Raw genomic sequence first — 14,612 nt, forward strand, 5'->3', positions numbered from 1 at the left:
CTTCCGAAAAACCTCTTGCCCTCAACATTTCCCTTTCAAGTTCCAAGCCGTCAAGTGGAGATTATCCACTTGAGGATGGAAGAATGGCCCCTGCGAGAGTAGCCTGGGGGTTGAAGGAAGCACCCAAGGGTCGGTCACTGACATTGCCCGCAGGCATGAAAACCACGGTCTCCTGGGCCAGAATGGTGCTATTAAGATTATTTGTGCCTTCTCTGCCCTGATCTTCCTGATCACCTGCGGTAGTAGTATGATTGGGGGGAAGGCATATGCCAGTTTGAACCCCCCATGGGGCCTGGAGGGCATCCAGGATTTCGGGGCTGTCTGTCACATTCAGAGAGGCGAATCTTCGCACCTGTTTGTTTTTCCTGGTGGCGAAGAGATCTATCTGGGGAAGGCCCCATAGTGACACGATGTTTGTGAATATTTGCCGGCTCAGGCACCACTCTCCTTGCCGCAGTGTATGGCGACTTAGAAAATCCGCTTCCGCATTGTCTTCTCTTATGTGGAGGGCTGAGAGAGATGAAAAATGTTTTTCGGCTAAAGACAAGATCTTCCTTGCGGAAGACATTAATGCGACTGATCGAGTCCCGCCTTGCCTGTTCAGATATGCGACCACTGTGGTGTTGTCTGACAGGATTCTTACGTTCTCTCCTTGTAACTGTGGGAGAAAATGATATAATGCATGACCCACTGCTTTTAACTCTTTCAAGTTTGATGAATCGTGCTCTTCCCTTATATCCCATAAGCCTTGGGTGAAGGTGCTTCCCATGTGGGCTCCTCATCCTGTGGGGCTGGCGTCAGTAGTAATTATACGGGAGGGTGTTACTACCCATGGTACTCCTCCCGATAAGTTATTCTCGTCTAGCCACCATGTTAGGGAGGTTAGGACTATCTGAGATAAAGTGATTTTTTTACTTAAATTCCCCTGGTCCTGAATCTCCTCCAAGAGGATTTGATGCTGTAAATCTCTTGTATGGAATTGGGCCCACCGAACCGCCGGGATGCAGGAAGTAAGGGACCCCAGGAGGGACATTGCATCCCTTAACGACATGTGTGGTTCGTTTATCGCTAATCTGACCTTCGTTTTAATTGTTGTAATCTTTACCTGTGGTAGCAGACAATTTTGGCTTATGGAGTCTAGCTGAAGACCCAGGAAGGACTGAACTGATTGTGGTTCGATTCTGGATTTCTTGAAATTTATTACCCAACCAAGAGCCTGTAGGGATAAGATTGCATCAGCCACTCGTTCATTACATTGTTTAGTTTCCAAGAGAAAAAGGTCGCACTCTGCGGGATAATGAATGTTTATTGACACTAAATTACATGTCACGTCGGAGATGTGAAGGAGAGTGTGTCAAATGGCTGACTACGGCCGTTTCACGCTACTCGAGCGCTTCCACAGGACCTGTGTCAATAAACATTCATCATTATCCCGCAGAGTGCGACCTTTTTCTCTTGGAAACTACATTCGTCTTGCTACGAGGTCAAGCACCCGGGAGTCCTGGATGTGAGCTCTCCGCCTGCTGCCAGCCACGGACCTTAGCACGGTAACAGCGGTGCCGTCCGCTTTCTTGCATTGACTTCATTACATTGTTTAGTTGAGTTACCTATTATCAAAAAATCATCCAAATAGGGTACTATCAGCGTGTCCTTCTGGCGTAAGACAGCCATCACTTCCAGCATCACCTTTGTAAAGACTCTTGGAGCGATGGAAAGGCCGAATGGGATGGCTGTGAACTGAAGGTGTTTTATGGTGCCCTCGAGGAAGACCGCCACTCTGAGGTATTTCTGGAATCTGTAATGGATGGGAAGATGATAATAGGCATCTTTCAGATCCAGGCCTGCCATCATACAATTGGGAAAAAGGAGCTTAATTGCGGATCTAATAGACTCCATCTTAAATTTATGATTTATTACAAAAGTATTCAGTTTCTTCAGGTTAATTATCGTCCTGAAGGAGCCATCGGGTTTAGGTATCAGAAAGAGAGGAGTAAAATCCTCTACCTTCCTGTCCTTTTGGCACCTGGACCAAGACTTTTTTGTCCAGAAGACTGAAAATTTCAGTCTCTAAGGCCCGCTGTTGGACTGGGGAGTTAAGGGATGTTACGATGACAGTTACGGGGCACATGATGGAACTCTAATTTTAGTCCTTCTCTAATAATGCCCAGGACCCAAGGGCTGGTCGTGATTTTCTCCCATTCCTGAAGGAAAAATGTTAGTCTCCCTCCTACTGGAGGGACTGGTTCTTTAGCTCCGACCTCTGCGGAAGGAGGATCCTCTAAACATAGCACCTTTTCCTTCTTTCGTGGCCCAGCGGTTCTGATTCTCTGCTGTTCTTCCCCTACCAAATGGTCGTCTCCTGAACGCTCTCCTATAAAATGGGAGAGAGGGGTTAGGGAACCCTTTTTTCCTTTCATTTGCTTTAGCAAGGATTTTGTCCAACGCTTTTCCAAACAAACTCACCCTCACAAGGTATGGCACAGAGCTTTGCCTTGGATTGGGTGTCACTTCTCCAGCTTTTAAGCCATAGGCTTCGTCTGGCGTTATTAAGCAAGCCTGCTGTTCTGGCTGCCATGCGTAGTGAATCGGCTGATGCGTCTGCTATGTATGCTGCTGCGCCACGAATCAGTGGTATGGCTGCTCGTAGCTTGTCTCTGGAGACTTTTTGTTCCACTTGTTGGTCTAGCTGATCAATCCAGACCAGCAAAGAGCGAGCTGTGCACGTACTGGCTATTGCCGGCTTAAACGTGCCCGTGGCTGCCTCCCATGCTCTCTTTAGTGAGGCATCCGCTTTCCGGTCCAGTGGGTCTTTTAGAATCCCTGCGTCTTCTACTGGTAAGGCCGACTGCTTTGAGGCTGAGGCAACTGCCGCGTCGACCTTCGGGACCTTAGACCACGTTAACAATTCCTCGTCGCTAAAGGGATACCTTCTTTTTGAAGCCGAGGGAAGATAACCTCTCTGATCCTGCTTCTCCCATTCCTTTTTCACTAAGGCCTTTATTGCCGGTATAACGGGAAAAACCCTCCTCCTCCTCCTCCTGTCAATCCCGCAAACATAATCTCTTGGGTCGTTTGCGGCTCCTTAGTGTCTGTGCAACCCATGGTGTTTCTTACAGATTTCACCAAGTTGTCCATGTTCTCTAACGGAAAACATGAATGACCCTCCATATCAGAGGAAGAGGATGATGTAGACGTATTGGAGCTGTCAGAGACTACTGCTTGGTCTTCATCTGTATCTAAGCTAACTGCCGTTGGTTTGTTAGCCTTAGTTTTCTTAGATATGCTGCTAGACTGGGTTAGGGCCTGTAGTTCCTCCCTTATTATAGCCCTAATGTCTGTGGCTGATGTTGAAGCCCGTTTTGTATTTTCAGAAATGCATTTTTTGCACAGCCTCTTTGTATAAGAGTCCGGTAAAAAGGATGTGTACAGAGGGCACATTCCTTGTTTTTTTATTTTTCCTTCTTTTTAGCCTATGGTGGACATAGCAGAGGAGAGAGGGAGAGCGAGAGCGAGGTTCTTTAACAGCTTGATAGGCAGAGAGTCATCCACTCACCCAGAGAAGCTGTAGGTACCGGTTCAGGAGGCTGAGAAGGGGTTCTTTTGGCATGACTTCTGTGGCTCCTATCCGAGGAGCCTCGCTGTTCCGCTGCCGCTGTATCACCTGCCTGGGGATGCGTGTCCTGTCTTGGGGAAGACATGTCTGCACGCTCTATCACTACCCCCCTCGGTTTTTTATGCCACCCTTCAATACCTGGTACCTCCCCCTCCCAGGTGCGCCTGCGCCCGGCCTGGAAACACCGTCCGGCGCCGCTATATTAAATCATGTCCCTTTTTTTTTTTTCCTGGAGGGGGCGGGGAGTGCTCCTCTGCTGGTATCGCGTGGCTGTGAAAGACCGCGCATGCGCTGTACGCTGAGGAACCTCCGGTAACCCGGAAGTTCCTCCTTACCTCTTCCCAGCGCTGTACCTGCGTCCTCGCTGTTTCAGGACGCCAGAGATAGCTTCTCTATCTCGGCTCCGCACTCCCACACAGACCGGGATGGCTGCCTCCAAGATCCCGGTGACGTGTATCCATATAAGAAAACCCCCGGTCGGCTCCACCCGGTACCGGTGTTTCTTCTTGCGCTGCCACCGTCTCAGACGAGGGGGGAGCTGGATTCCAGCACTCCCCCGACGCCACTTCTGGACCGGAACCCCTGCCGTTCGCACGGACACTGCACAGGTGGTTCCTTGGCCCAGGTATGTCTTCTGTAGAGATCCTGTGGTTCCAATAGGAACAGGAAACCAACTGAGAGGCGGACCGCCTTCTTTTATCTCTGTAGGTTTCCTGTTCCTACGGGCGGGGATCCCTCTCTCCAAGTGGGTGCTGTCGTGGAGAAAAGTAAAATACGCTTTTTATTGTAAAAATAGTTTTTGCATCACCACATACTGAAAGCTATAATTTTTCCATATTTTGACCCACTGAGTCATGTGAGGTCTTATTTTTTGCGGGACGAGTTGACGTTTTTATTATCATTTTCGGGCACGTGACATCTTTTGATCGCTTTTTATTCCGATTTTTAGGACGCAGAATGAACAAAAACCAGCGTTTCATGAATTTCTTTTGGGGGGTGCGTTTACACCGTTCCGCGTGCGGTAAAATTGATAAAGCCCTTTTATTCTTCGGGTCAGTACGGTTACAGCGATATCTCATTTAGGTTTTTTATGTTTTGGCGCTTTTATGCAATGAAAACAATTATTTTTTTTATATAAAATTGTTTTTGCATTGCTTTATTCTGTGAGCTATAACTTTTATTTTTTTGCTGATGATGCTGTATGGCGGCTCGTTTTTTGCGGGACAAGATGACGTTTTCAGCGGTACCATGGATATTTAAATGCGTCTTTTTGATCACGCGTTATTGCACTTTTTGCTCGGCGGTATGATAAATCATTTTTTGCTTCGTTTTTTATTTTTTAAGGGGTTCGCTAAAGGGGTTAAGCAATGGGACAGTTTTATAGGGTGGGTCGTTACGGACGCGCCGATACCAAATCTGTGTACTTTTATTGTTTTGTTTTTTTATTTCCAAAAAATGAATTTGGGAATATTTATTTTTAATTTAGAGATTTTTTTAAATTTTTTTTTTAACTTTATTACATTTTCCCAGGTGGGACATAACTGTCATGTGACAGATCGCTGATCTGTCACATCACAGATCACTGTGACAGATCAGCGATCTGTCACAGGCACTGGACAAGGCTTCCTCGTGCCTGCGCTTTGCAGGCACTGAGGAAGCCAGCTCCCTGCAGGCCCCCCCAAAGGTCCCCGTCGCCATCTTGGATCCGGGGGCTCAGGGAAGCATGGAGGGAGCCCCCTCCCTGCCGATGCTTCCCTTTAACCCCCGGTACACCGCGATCGTGTAAGGGGTTAACGTGTTGGGGGCGGTCCGTGACCGCCTTTGACACATCACAGCTGACACCCGGCAGCGATCAGCGGCGCCCAACACGTGGGCGCCGCTGGGCGCTATGACGTAATTTTCCGTCCATGGGAATTAGGTCCAGGGTGACATGGTCGGAATATTACGTCCATTGTAGAAAAGGGGTTAAGCGAATGAAAGGGGAAATTTTTTGAAAATTATATATATACACACACACACACACACACACACACACACACACATATATACACACACATTTTTATTCCTTTTTTTTTAACTATAAGACAATTTTTTTCTTAAAAAATTTGAAGGAAAATGGGGGGTGCGTCTTATAGTCCAGATATACCTGTTCTGGTGGGGAGGCGGGGGAGCGGCATCGGCAGAGCAGCGGGTCACGGGAGGCTGGAGCCTGTGGCTGACTCCTGTTCCCATTGCTTAAGAGAAATGAATACTCCCTGCATTCCATGCCCATGGGCGCGGAGAGCAATGAACATTCATTTCTCTTTCAATGCATCTTGGTATGATTGGCCTTCAACCCCTGTACTGGTATGAGTGGCCCCATCATTACACTTACCTTGCTCTGCTCCCTCGCAGTATCCTGCTCTGTTGCCAGCAACTGCTTTATGCTTGTAAGCAGCGCAGAGCAGGGACGTCATGTGCTGATCACAAGCAGAGAACAGCTGGCGGAACACTCGCCAGGACTGTGCGCACACAGAGCATTGAGTATTCATTGCTTTTCAGTAGCACGCAGTGTCAGCCGCCAGCTTCCTGCTGCTGCCGGCAATCACGTGTGCCGCTACTTGAGAAATGAATACATACATACAATTAACAGATACAAAGTAGATCTGGGTTTATATTTTGCCCTTCCACAAGGGTATCTGAATGCAAGATGAAAAGAGTTAAATAGCTGTAAATAAGATTACCTCAATCAGCAATAACAAAGTAGGCGTCATACATAGACTTAGAGCTTTACAGACTAGCTGATATGTGTCATATCTGTGAAATAGTAGATTTGTATGCAACGGAAAATCTAAGAGGTAAAGCAAGAGACTCACCCAGCGAAGGCCTCTTCAATGACCTCTGTCTTCTATATAAGGAAGAAGAAACAAAACATTAAATTGCAGTATTCCTCATACTTCTCTGATGGCAACAGGATTTGGTGAGAACTCACACTTATCCTAGTTATCAATATGCCACCCAAGGATATAGAGAAATTCCAGCAATAGAATTTTTGAAAAGATTATAAATTTATTAATACATAATTAAAAATGACAAAGATATTAAAAAACAGGGTGGGAATAAACCTCCAAACTGAGGATGTGTATTAATCACAGGCTGGGCCCCCTTTACAAAAACACGTACAATGAATATATATCTGATGCCCAAAATTGCAAAAGTCAAATGAATTCTAATAGTTAATCATATGTGAGAAAAAAAAAAAAAAAAAAAAAAAAAAAAAACAATTCTGTACACATAGGAATTTTTTCTGTTTCAGACTCCAAAAAAAGGGGGCATAGTGCATACAATGCTTGGTGCAACAAGGAAGTCTAATTGTTGTTGGAGAAATACTGCACTGACATCAAAAGAAAGTTAACAGAGTTAAGCCCCCGTTACACACTGCGATATCGCTAGCAATATCGCTGTAAAGTCACCGATTTTGTGACGTAGCAGCGATATTGCTAGCGATATCGCTGCATGTGATACTTACCTACGACCGGCTCCCCCGCTGGTTATCGCTGATCGCGCGAGAAGCTCCTGGACTGTTTCTTGTCATCAGCTTCCTGTGGCGCCGACGAGCGACGCTTGGAGCCGGGCGGGAGGACGCAGGATCGCCTGGTGTGACAGGTAAGTAGTGACCCCCTGTCCCCAGCGATGTCACTGGTGAGATCTGCCTATGTGGCAGCTCACTAGCGACCACTTAGCGATGTACCAGCGATCCTGACTGCGTCATATCGCTAGTCGGGATCACTGGTGCATCTCTAGGTGTAACGGCACCCTTAGTTATCATAAGTACAAATTGACAAAGTAGCAATATCAGATGTCATTACTACAGAAAAAAGTGATTAGGCCACAGATTACATCACCTGAGACTGTAAAAGATGACGAGATGCAGCAGGGGGCAAGAACAGTCACACATCAGCCACAACAGCCATGACACCCCCGGAAGAAGCTATTGCGAAACGGCATTGGGGTTTGGAGATGTGACTGTTCTTGCCCCCTGCTGCATCTCATTATCTTTCACAGTCTCAGGTGATGTAATCTGTTGCCTAATCACTTTTTTTCTGTAGTAATGACATTTGATATTGCTACTTTGTACTTATGATAATCTGTTAACATTCTTTTCATATGTGTCAGTGCCATATTGCTCCAACAACAATTAGACTTCCTTGTTGCACCAAGCATTGTATGCACTACACCCCTTTATTGGAGTCTGAAACAGATAAAAAAAAATTTCTTTGTGGACAGAACTGTTTTTTTCTGACATACATAATTGTTAACTATGAGAATTATACTCATTTGACTTTTGCAGTTTTGGACATGTGATTAAGGCCATGATCACACATGCGAGAAACTCGGACGAGTCTCGCATCTTAATACCCACCAATGCCGCCGGCACTCGGGAGTGGAGCATGCAGCTGCATAGAAATACATGGAGCCGCACGCTCCGTTCCCGAGTGCCGGCGGCATTGGTGGGTATTAAGACGCGAGACTCATCCGAGTTTCTCGCATGTGAGATCCCAGCCTAATACTCATCCTCACTTTGGAGGTTTATTCCCACCCTGTTTTTTAATCTCTTTTGTCTTTGTCATTTTTAATTATGCATTAATAAAAATTTATAATCTTTTAAAAAAATTCTATTGCTGAAATCTTTCTTTATCCTTGGGCGGCATATTGGTAGTTAATTAGGATAAGTGTGAGTTGTTGAATTGGAGTGTCTAGCACCCATTATGTGCTTTGGACTTTATTGCTAGAAGGATTTGGTGAGAGTCTAGGAAAATACAATAGGTCAGATTTGTTATAGAGCAGTGACCACACTATTGGGCCCCATTTACACTGCTGTCTGCAGTTATGCGTCCATTGATCAGCAATCTGGAAGCCAAAGGGGAGGGGGGTGTAGTTTAATCCTTTAAGGACTAGAGGATTTTCTGGTTTTCACACTTGTTTTTTTCTACCCTTCTTTCAAGAGCAATAGCTTTTTATTTGTCCGTTAACAGACCTGTGAGGACTTGCTTTTTGCAGGACAAGTTGTAGTTTGAGTGGCTCTATTAATTTTACCACATAGTGTCCTGAAAAACAATACAATTCTGCCATAGTTTTTAGGTTTTTATTTTTATGACCCTTTTGTGAAGTAAAAATGAGCTGGAAACACAAGTGACCACTTCAGTCCCCTTACAATGATACCAAATGTGCAGCAATTTATTTTTTTACTACCAAGTAGAGATGGGTGGACACCTGGATGTTCGGGTTCAGCAGATTTGGCCAAACAGTTACAAAAAGTTCGGGTGCCAGAGTAGTACCCAGACCCCATTCACTTGAGTAGAGGCCAGAACATCCGCTTCTGATCGCCGGTGAAACTATCCCCGCCAGTCAAAGAGCCGCAGTTCCCACGCTTTCAAAAGACAGCTGGAACGCCCAACTGTGATCGGCGGTATAAATTTTACCTTTGATCACTGGTGTCAGCTTATTGGATCCCATCATCCAAAACCCGCTAATTACAGTGAGAGCAGGAGTGGCAGATGAATACTCCATTCCACTGCTAGAATGGTAAGAAAAACTCATGGTGCTAGCGGGGGATGTTACCGAGGTCACCGCAGTTCAGACCGGCTGGGAACAGAGCCTTAAGGTACTGTCACACTTAGCGATGTACCAGCGATATGACGCGGTCAGGATCGCTGTTACATCGCTAAGTGGTCGCTAGTGAGCTGCCACACAGGCAGATCTCACCAGCGACATCGCTGGGACGGGGGTCGCTACTTACCTGTCACACCAGGCGATCCTGCGTCCTCCCGCCCGGCTCCACGCATCGCTCGTCGTCACAGCAGGAAGCGCCGCAGGAAACTGACGACGAGAAACAGTCCAGGATGTTCTCGCGCAATCAGCGATAACCAGCGGGGGAGCGGGTCGTAGGTATCAGACACAGCGATATCGCTAGCAATATCGCTATAGCGTCACAAGTTATAGCGATATTGCTAGCGATAACGCCTAGTGTGACAGGCCCTTTAGTGACTGGATATAACCTCAATGATGTCACCACCGATCTCTGAGGCTGGGCTCGCAGCAGTCCAGTCACCAGTACTTCTCAGCCTGGAAAGTCGCATCTTGGCACCGTCCAGGTTGAAAACGGTTTATCCTCCAGACATAGATTACGGTGTGGGACAGAATGGACAGGTATGGTATAATTTTTTTTATTTTACTTTTATCACAGGAGAACGAGGGCTTTGGTGAAATTATGCGTTTAAATAAAAATGGAAAACTGTGTTTTAGTCTTATTTCAAATAAAGGACTTTATTCTGGCTGTGTCTTTAGTTACCATACAACTTTAGGATTAGCAATGGATAGGTGTCTTGTAGACACTTCTCATTACTAAGCCATAGGATCGCTGTCACCTGACAATACAAAGGTGGCATCAACCCCACAAATATGAACCTCACTTGCCACCGCTACAGGGCAAGTGGGAAGAGCCGGGCAAAGCGCCAGAATTGGCGCATCTAACATGTGCTTTTTCTGGGCAGCTGCGGGCTGCTATTTTTAGGCTGGGGGGGGGAGCCAATATCCATGGCCCTTTACCGGACTGAGAATATCAGCCCCCAGCTGTCTGCTTTAGCAAGGTTGGTAGACAAAAATGGAAGGGGGACCCCACACCATTTGTTATTTAAATAATTAAAAAAAAGTGGGGACCCCTCTATTCTTGATAACTAGCCTTGCTGAAGCTGATGGCTGCAGCCCCCAGCTGTGAGTTTTGCCTGGCTGGGTAGTAAAAATACAGGGGACCCACACTTTTTTTTTTTTTAATTACAGCGCAGAAGCGGCTAATGAATACTCCCATCCGCCACTCCTGCTCTCACTGCAATTAGCAGTAGCAGGTGTAGGATGATGGGATCAGTAGTCGGACACTAGTGACCGGAGGTAAACTTTATACCTCCGATCACAGCTGAGCGCTCTCGCTGTCTTTTGACGGCATGGGAACCGCAGCTCTCTGACCAGCTGGGATAATTTCACTGCCGATTAGAAACGGTGTTTGCCGCGCTGCCAGGCACATGACGGCACAACAAACACCCGGTGTTCGGGTAGCCGATCCCAAACAGTAACACGGACTTCCTGGTGTTCATACTAGAAGTCGTCTAGTCCCCATACAGTTTGTATTGCCATATGACTTATTGTTTACTGTGATTGTTGATAATATTATGGCCACTTTTCTACTCAAGCAAATTATGTCACACGCTTCTGTGATTAACTTGGGCTAGGTTCCCGGATGGCATTCAGATCAGAAAAATCATAACTAGTGATGAGCAAACATGCTTGGATAAGGTGTTATCTGAGCATGCTCATGTGCTAATAGTGTATCGTCAGCAGGCTCAAATAACGTGCTAGAGTTCCTACAGCTGCATGTCTCACAGCTGTTGCAATACTGGGAGTAACCCTTTAATAAAGTGTGCTTTGTGAATAGTCTGATGTCTATTTGCCGCCCACAAGGCAGAATTATTGTATGAGCAGGGCATCTGTACTAATAATGAGGGCTATGCATGGTGCAGTGTGCGGCGTTACACCAGCCCTACAGCAGAGACTATGGCCACATCAGCAGCAGGGTCAGACCCCTTACACCGGATGGGCCCCTCTGGGGCAGACAGGGCAGTGGCTGCTGTGTGCGGATCTAGGACACCAGGGTAGGTGTGAGCAGAGCCCCATTTCATCCCATATGAGGAGAGCGGTGACGGTGTAGTTAACCCATTACTGGCTGCAGCTACCCCCACAAAGCACCACGCTCCCACTATAAAGCCACTTACCACCACCTCCTCAAAGATGCTCTGCAGCTGGGCCTCCATGTTCCCGGAGGGCTACCACCTGCACTATAAATGGCTACTAGCAAGGCGACCCTGCCTCACCACAGCCTGCACTTTATAGAGAATACCAGACAGCAGCTAGTGTTATCAAGCAACATGATGGAAAGCACGGCGAGTTCTGGCTTTTATCTCCGGGTTAGAGAGCGCAGACGATAATTCACTCCCTCCGGAAACTGGCAACTTCCGCCTCACTAAGGTTCCTGACCACGGCGGAGGGAGAGAAGTACTGCGCATGCGCGCTGTGTGTGGGGCGTTCCCCGGAGTACACTACACACAGTTAGCTCGGACTCAAGAGAGGAATGGTGGGACCTGTAGTGCTCCACTGACAGAACGCCCACAGCAATGTCACACACAGCTGACTGCACTCACTTCACTAGGGAAACTACCATGGAATTTCGTGTTACGCAGGTGCACGATAATGTGTGACTTTTCTGACAAAAACCTGTGGTGCTTAGCACTAGCGGGCACATAGAAAAGGGCCCCTGTTCAAGAGCAATATATGGGCCCTCTGCTGCCCCTAAAAATGCAACATTGCACGTGCTTTGGAGGTAGAAATGGGCCCCCTTACGTCTGGGGCCCCTGTGCCACCGCACGGGTTGCACCAATGATACGGCCGCCCCTGGCGCTAAGTTAAATTTGACCCCCTTTGGGTTTTTGTTATTTTTCTATCCAGACAGGCGCATGAGATCTTGGGTTTCTGCGAGGACAGGTGTAGTCCTTAGTGACCCCACTCATGTTGCCATTCAGTACCCATTGTTTAATAATTGTGCACATAGTGTAGGATCAAAGGGGTGAAGAAAAACCATTTCTGTTGGACTTTACATTTTTTTAATTGATCAGTTTTTTAACTGAGGGCTCGCTCACGACTAGATTCTCTCTTCCGAGAGAATGGGGTCAACATAGTGTGATCCGATTCTCGCAGATGAGAGAATCAAACTCTGTGAGGAAAAGATGGCGTTTTCTCTTCATTCTGTGAGTCTGCGGAAATCGGACTGCACTTGGATGCCATCCCAATGCAGTCCTATATTTTCCACGTACCCATAGACTTAAATGCTTGACTGGCATCCAATTTGCACTACATCAGCAATCAAGCGTCAGCACTGCCCCATTGAATAACATTGAGTACTATCTGATAAAACATTGGATATCACTGGTTCAATGTATACAATTGTGTGAGCAAGCTGTAAGTGGGAAATCCATAGACGTTGAAAATACAGAAACACCTCCCTGCTCTGCCACGTCTCTTGCAGAGCTGATCTGGGTCTGAAATTGATAGAGAACCTAATTTGCTTTTGCTAAATTGCAGAAGTATTAGGGTGAGTGCGGATTCACCTGCAGATTTTTCCACGTGGATTTGCAGGTAAAACCACAGGTAAAGTGACTTGCGGTTTTTCCAGCGGTTTTCCCCTGCAGTTTGACACCTGGACAATGGAACAGGTGTCAAACCGCTGCGGAATCCGCAGAAAGAATTGACATGCTGCTGATTTAAAACCACAGCAAATCCGTGCGGAAAAATCTGCACCGTGGGCACTGCGGTTTTGAAATCCCATTGGCTAACATGGTACTGTACATTGTTGCGGATCTGCTGCGGATCCACATACCCTAAAGGCCAAAGGACATCAATGAGGACTTAAAGGGAACCTGTAACCAGTTTTGTCATGTGTCAACTAATACTATGACCTTAATCAGTGCCTGTGCTGCAGTCCATCAATGGCTATATAACCCTCTGTCTCCTGTTTACCTTCCCAAAACACCTTTTGAAGTTCTCCAGTGCTGTATGTACCGGTGCTCCATCTAGGCATTGCTTTGTGTGGGTTCCATTTCATCAAGCTCATGTTGTATGGGTTGTTTTTTTCTTTTTCTGCCTCCTAATTTAGGGGATTATTGTATTGTTGTGGCAGAAGCTCACACCTGTCCTTAAGCGGAAACCCATCTATACCACTTGGTTTACCAGCAGATTTTTATCTTTGTTTTCCATCTATTTTTTCTTACTTTGGAGCAGCACCTCTCCTAATGTCTAGCTGTATCATTTAGACAGCAGGATCTTATACTACTTATGCATGTCTTTTTTGACTGTTATTGGTATTGTATTTCTCTGACATAAGGAGTATATTGTTTACCTGGGGTGTGGCAGGGGCATGACCCTATTGTGTCTCAATGTATAGCTTTGTTTGCATTGTGCAATTTTAATTGTTTTTAACTTTTTGCAGTGTTGTATTGTCACTTAATAAAGTATATATTTTTTGACACTATCTTTTTGGTGATCCCTGTTCTTCGCATGCTACTTTTTCTTTGTTTGCTCATGTATCACTTTAGCATGTAACGAGTGATCCCTAGCAGTGGTGCCCTCTAATCCTTGCTGCTAAAAGTGGTGGATGATATAGTAACAGCCCCAACCTGGCAGGAGGACATGCAGAGCAAGGACAGCTGCACATAGGGGGAGGTAGGTGTAGCACTACTTCAGGCAGGAAGAAGCAAGAAGCAGTGTGGTGGCTGCAGACAGAAGGCGTACAACCGTTCCTCGTAACACCAACATGACTGAAGTTGCCAGTCCAACTGTTAGGTCTTCCCGAGTCTGGTTATTTTTTAAAGACTCTGCCGATAACCCCAAACAGGCCATTTGCAACACCTGTCATGCCAGCATCAGCAGGGATAGCAAAACTACCAGCCTTACCACCACCAGCATGATCAGGCACATGGCAGCAAAGCACCCGACTGTGGGCCCAACCCCAGGCTGCAGGAACAGTGTCTGCGGGTGACACCACTGCTTCTTCCACTGTTATGCGTGCAAGCCAATCCCGTCCACGGTGCATGCGAAGATGCCTCCTGCCCTGCACCTGCCATTGCCCACAGTCAAATAGCACCATGATCAAGCCCGTCCACATCTTTGTCCCAGTGCAGCCTTCAGTTGTCCATACCCCAGTCATTGGAACGTAAGCGGAAATACGCATCCAACACCCCACAGGCCACAGTACTCAATCCTCATATTTCTCGTCTATTTGCGCTATAAATGTTGCCTTTTAGGCCTGTTTCACACTTCCGTTTTTTCAAATCCGTCAAAATCCGTTGGTTTCCGTAAAAAAACGGATCCGCCATTTTTTGCAGGATCCGTTTTTTTGTCCCATAGACTTCCATTA

General features: G+C 46.6%; 1 protein-coding gene across 1 annotated transcript in view; it reads right to left on the reverse strand.

Moving 5' to 3' along the window:
* The window catches only part of MED23 (mediator complex subunit 23), a 189,012-nt gene extending 177,411 nt beyond the window's left edge, over positions 1–11,601 (reverse strand). The window contains exons 1-2 of the mRNA XM_073575818.1: positions 11,419–11,601; positions 6,469–6,500 (exon numbers count right to left, since the gene is read on the reverse strand). Coding sequence (XP_073431919.1) covers positions 6,469–6,500; positions 11,419–11,457 — 71 coding nt within the window. The 5' untranslated portion in view covers positions 11,458–11,601. The remainder of the gene's footprint in view (positions 1–6,468; positions 6,501–11,418) is intronic.
* Positions 11,602–14,612: the final 3,011 nt, after the last annotated feature.

This window comes from Dendrobates tinctorius, unplaced genomic scaffold, assembly GCF_039654945.1.
Source record: "Dendrobates tinctorius isolate UK_male_01 unplaced genomic scaffold, ASM3965494v1 ptg000046l, whole genome shotgun sequence".
Lineage (NCBI taxonomy): Eukaryota > Metazoa > Chordata > Amphibia > Anura > Dendrobatidae > Dendrobates > Dendrobates tinctorius.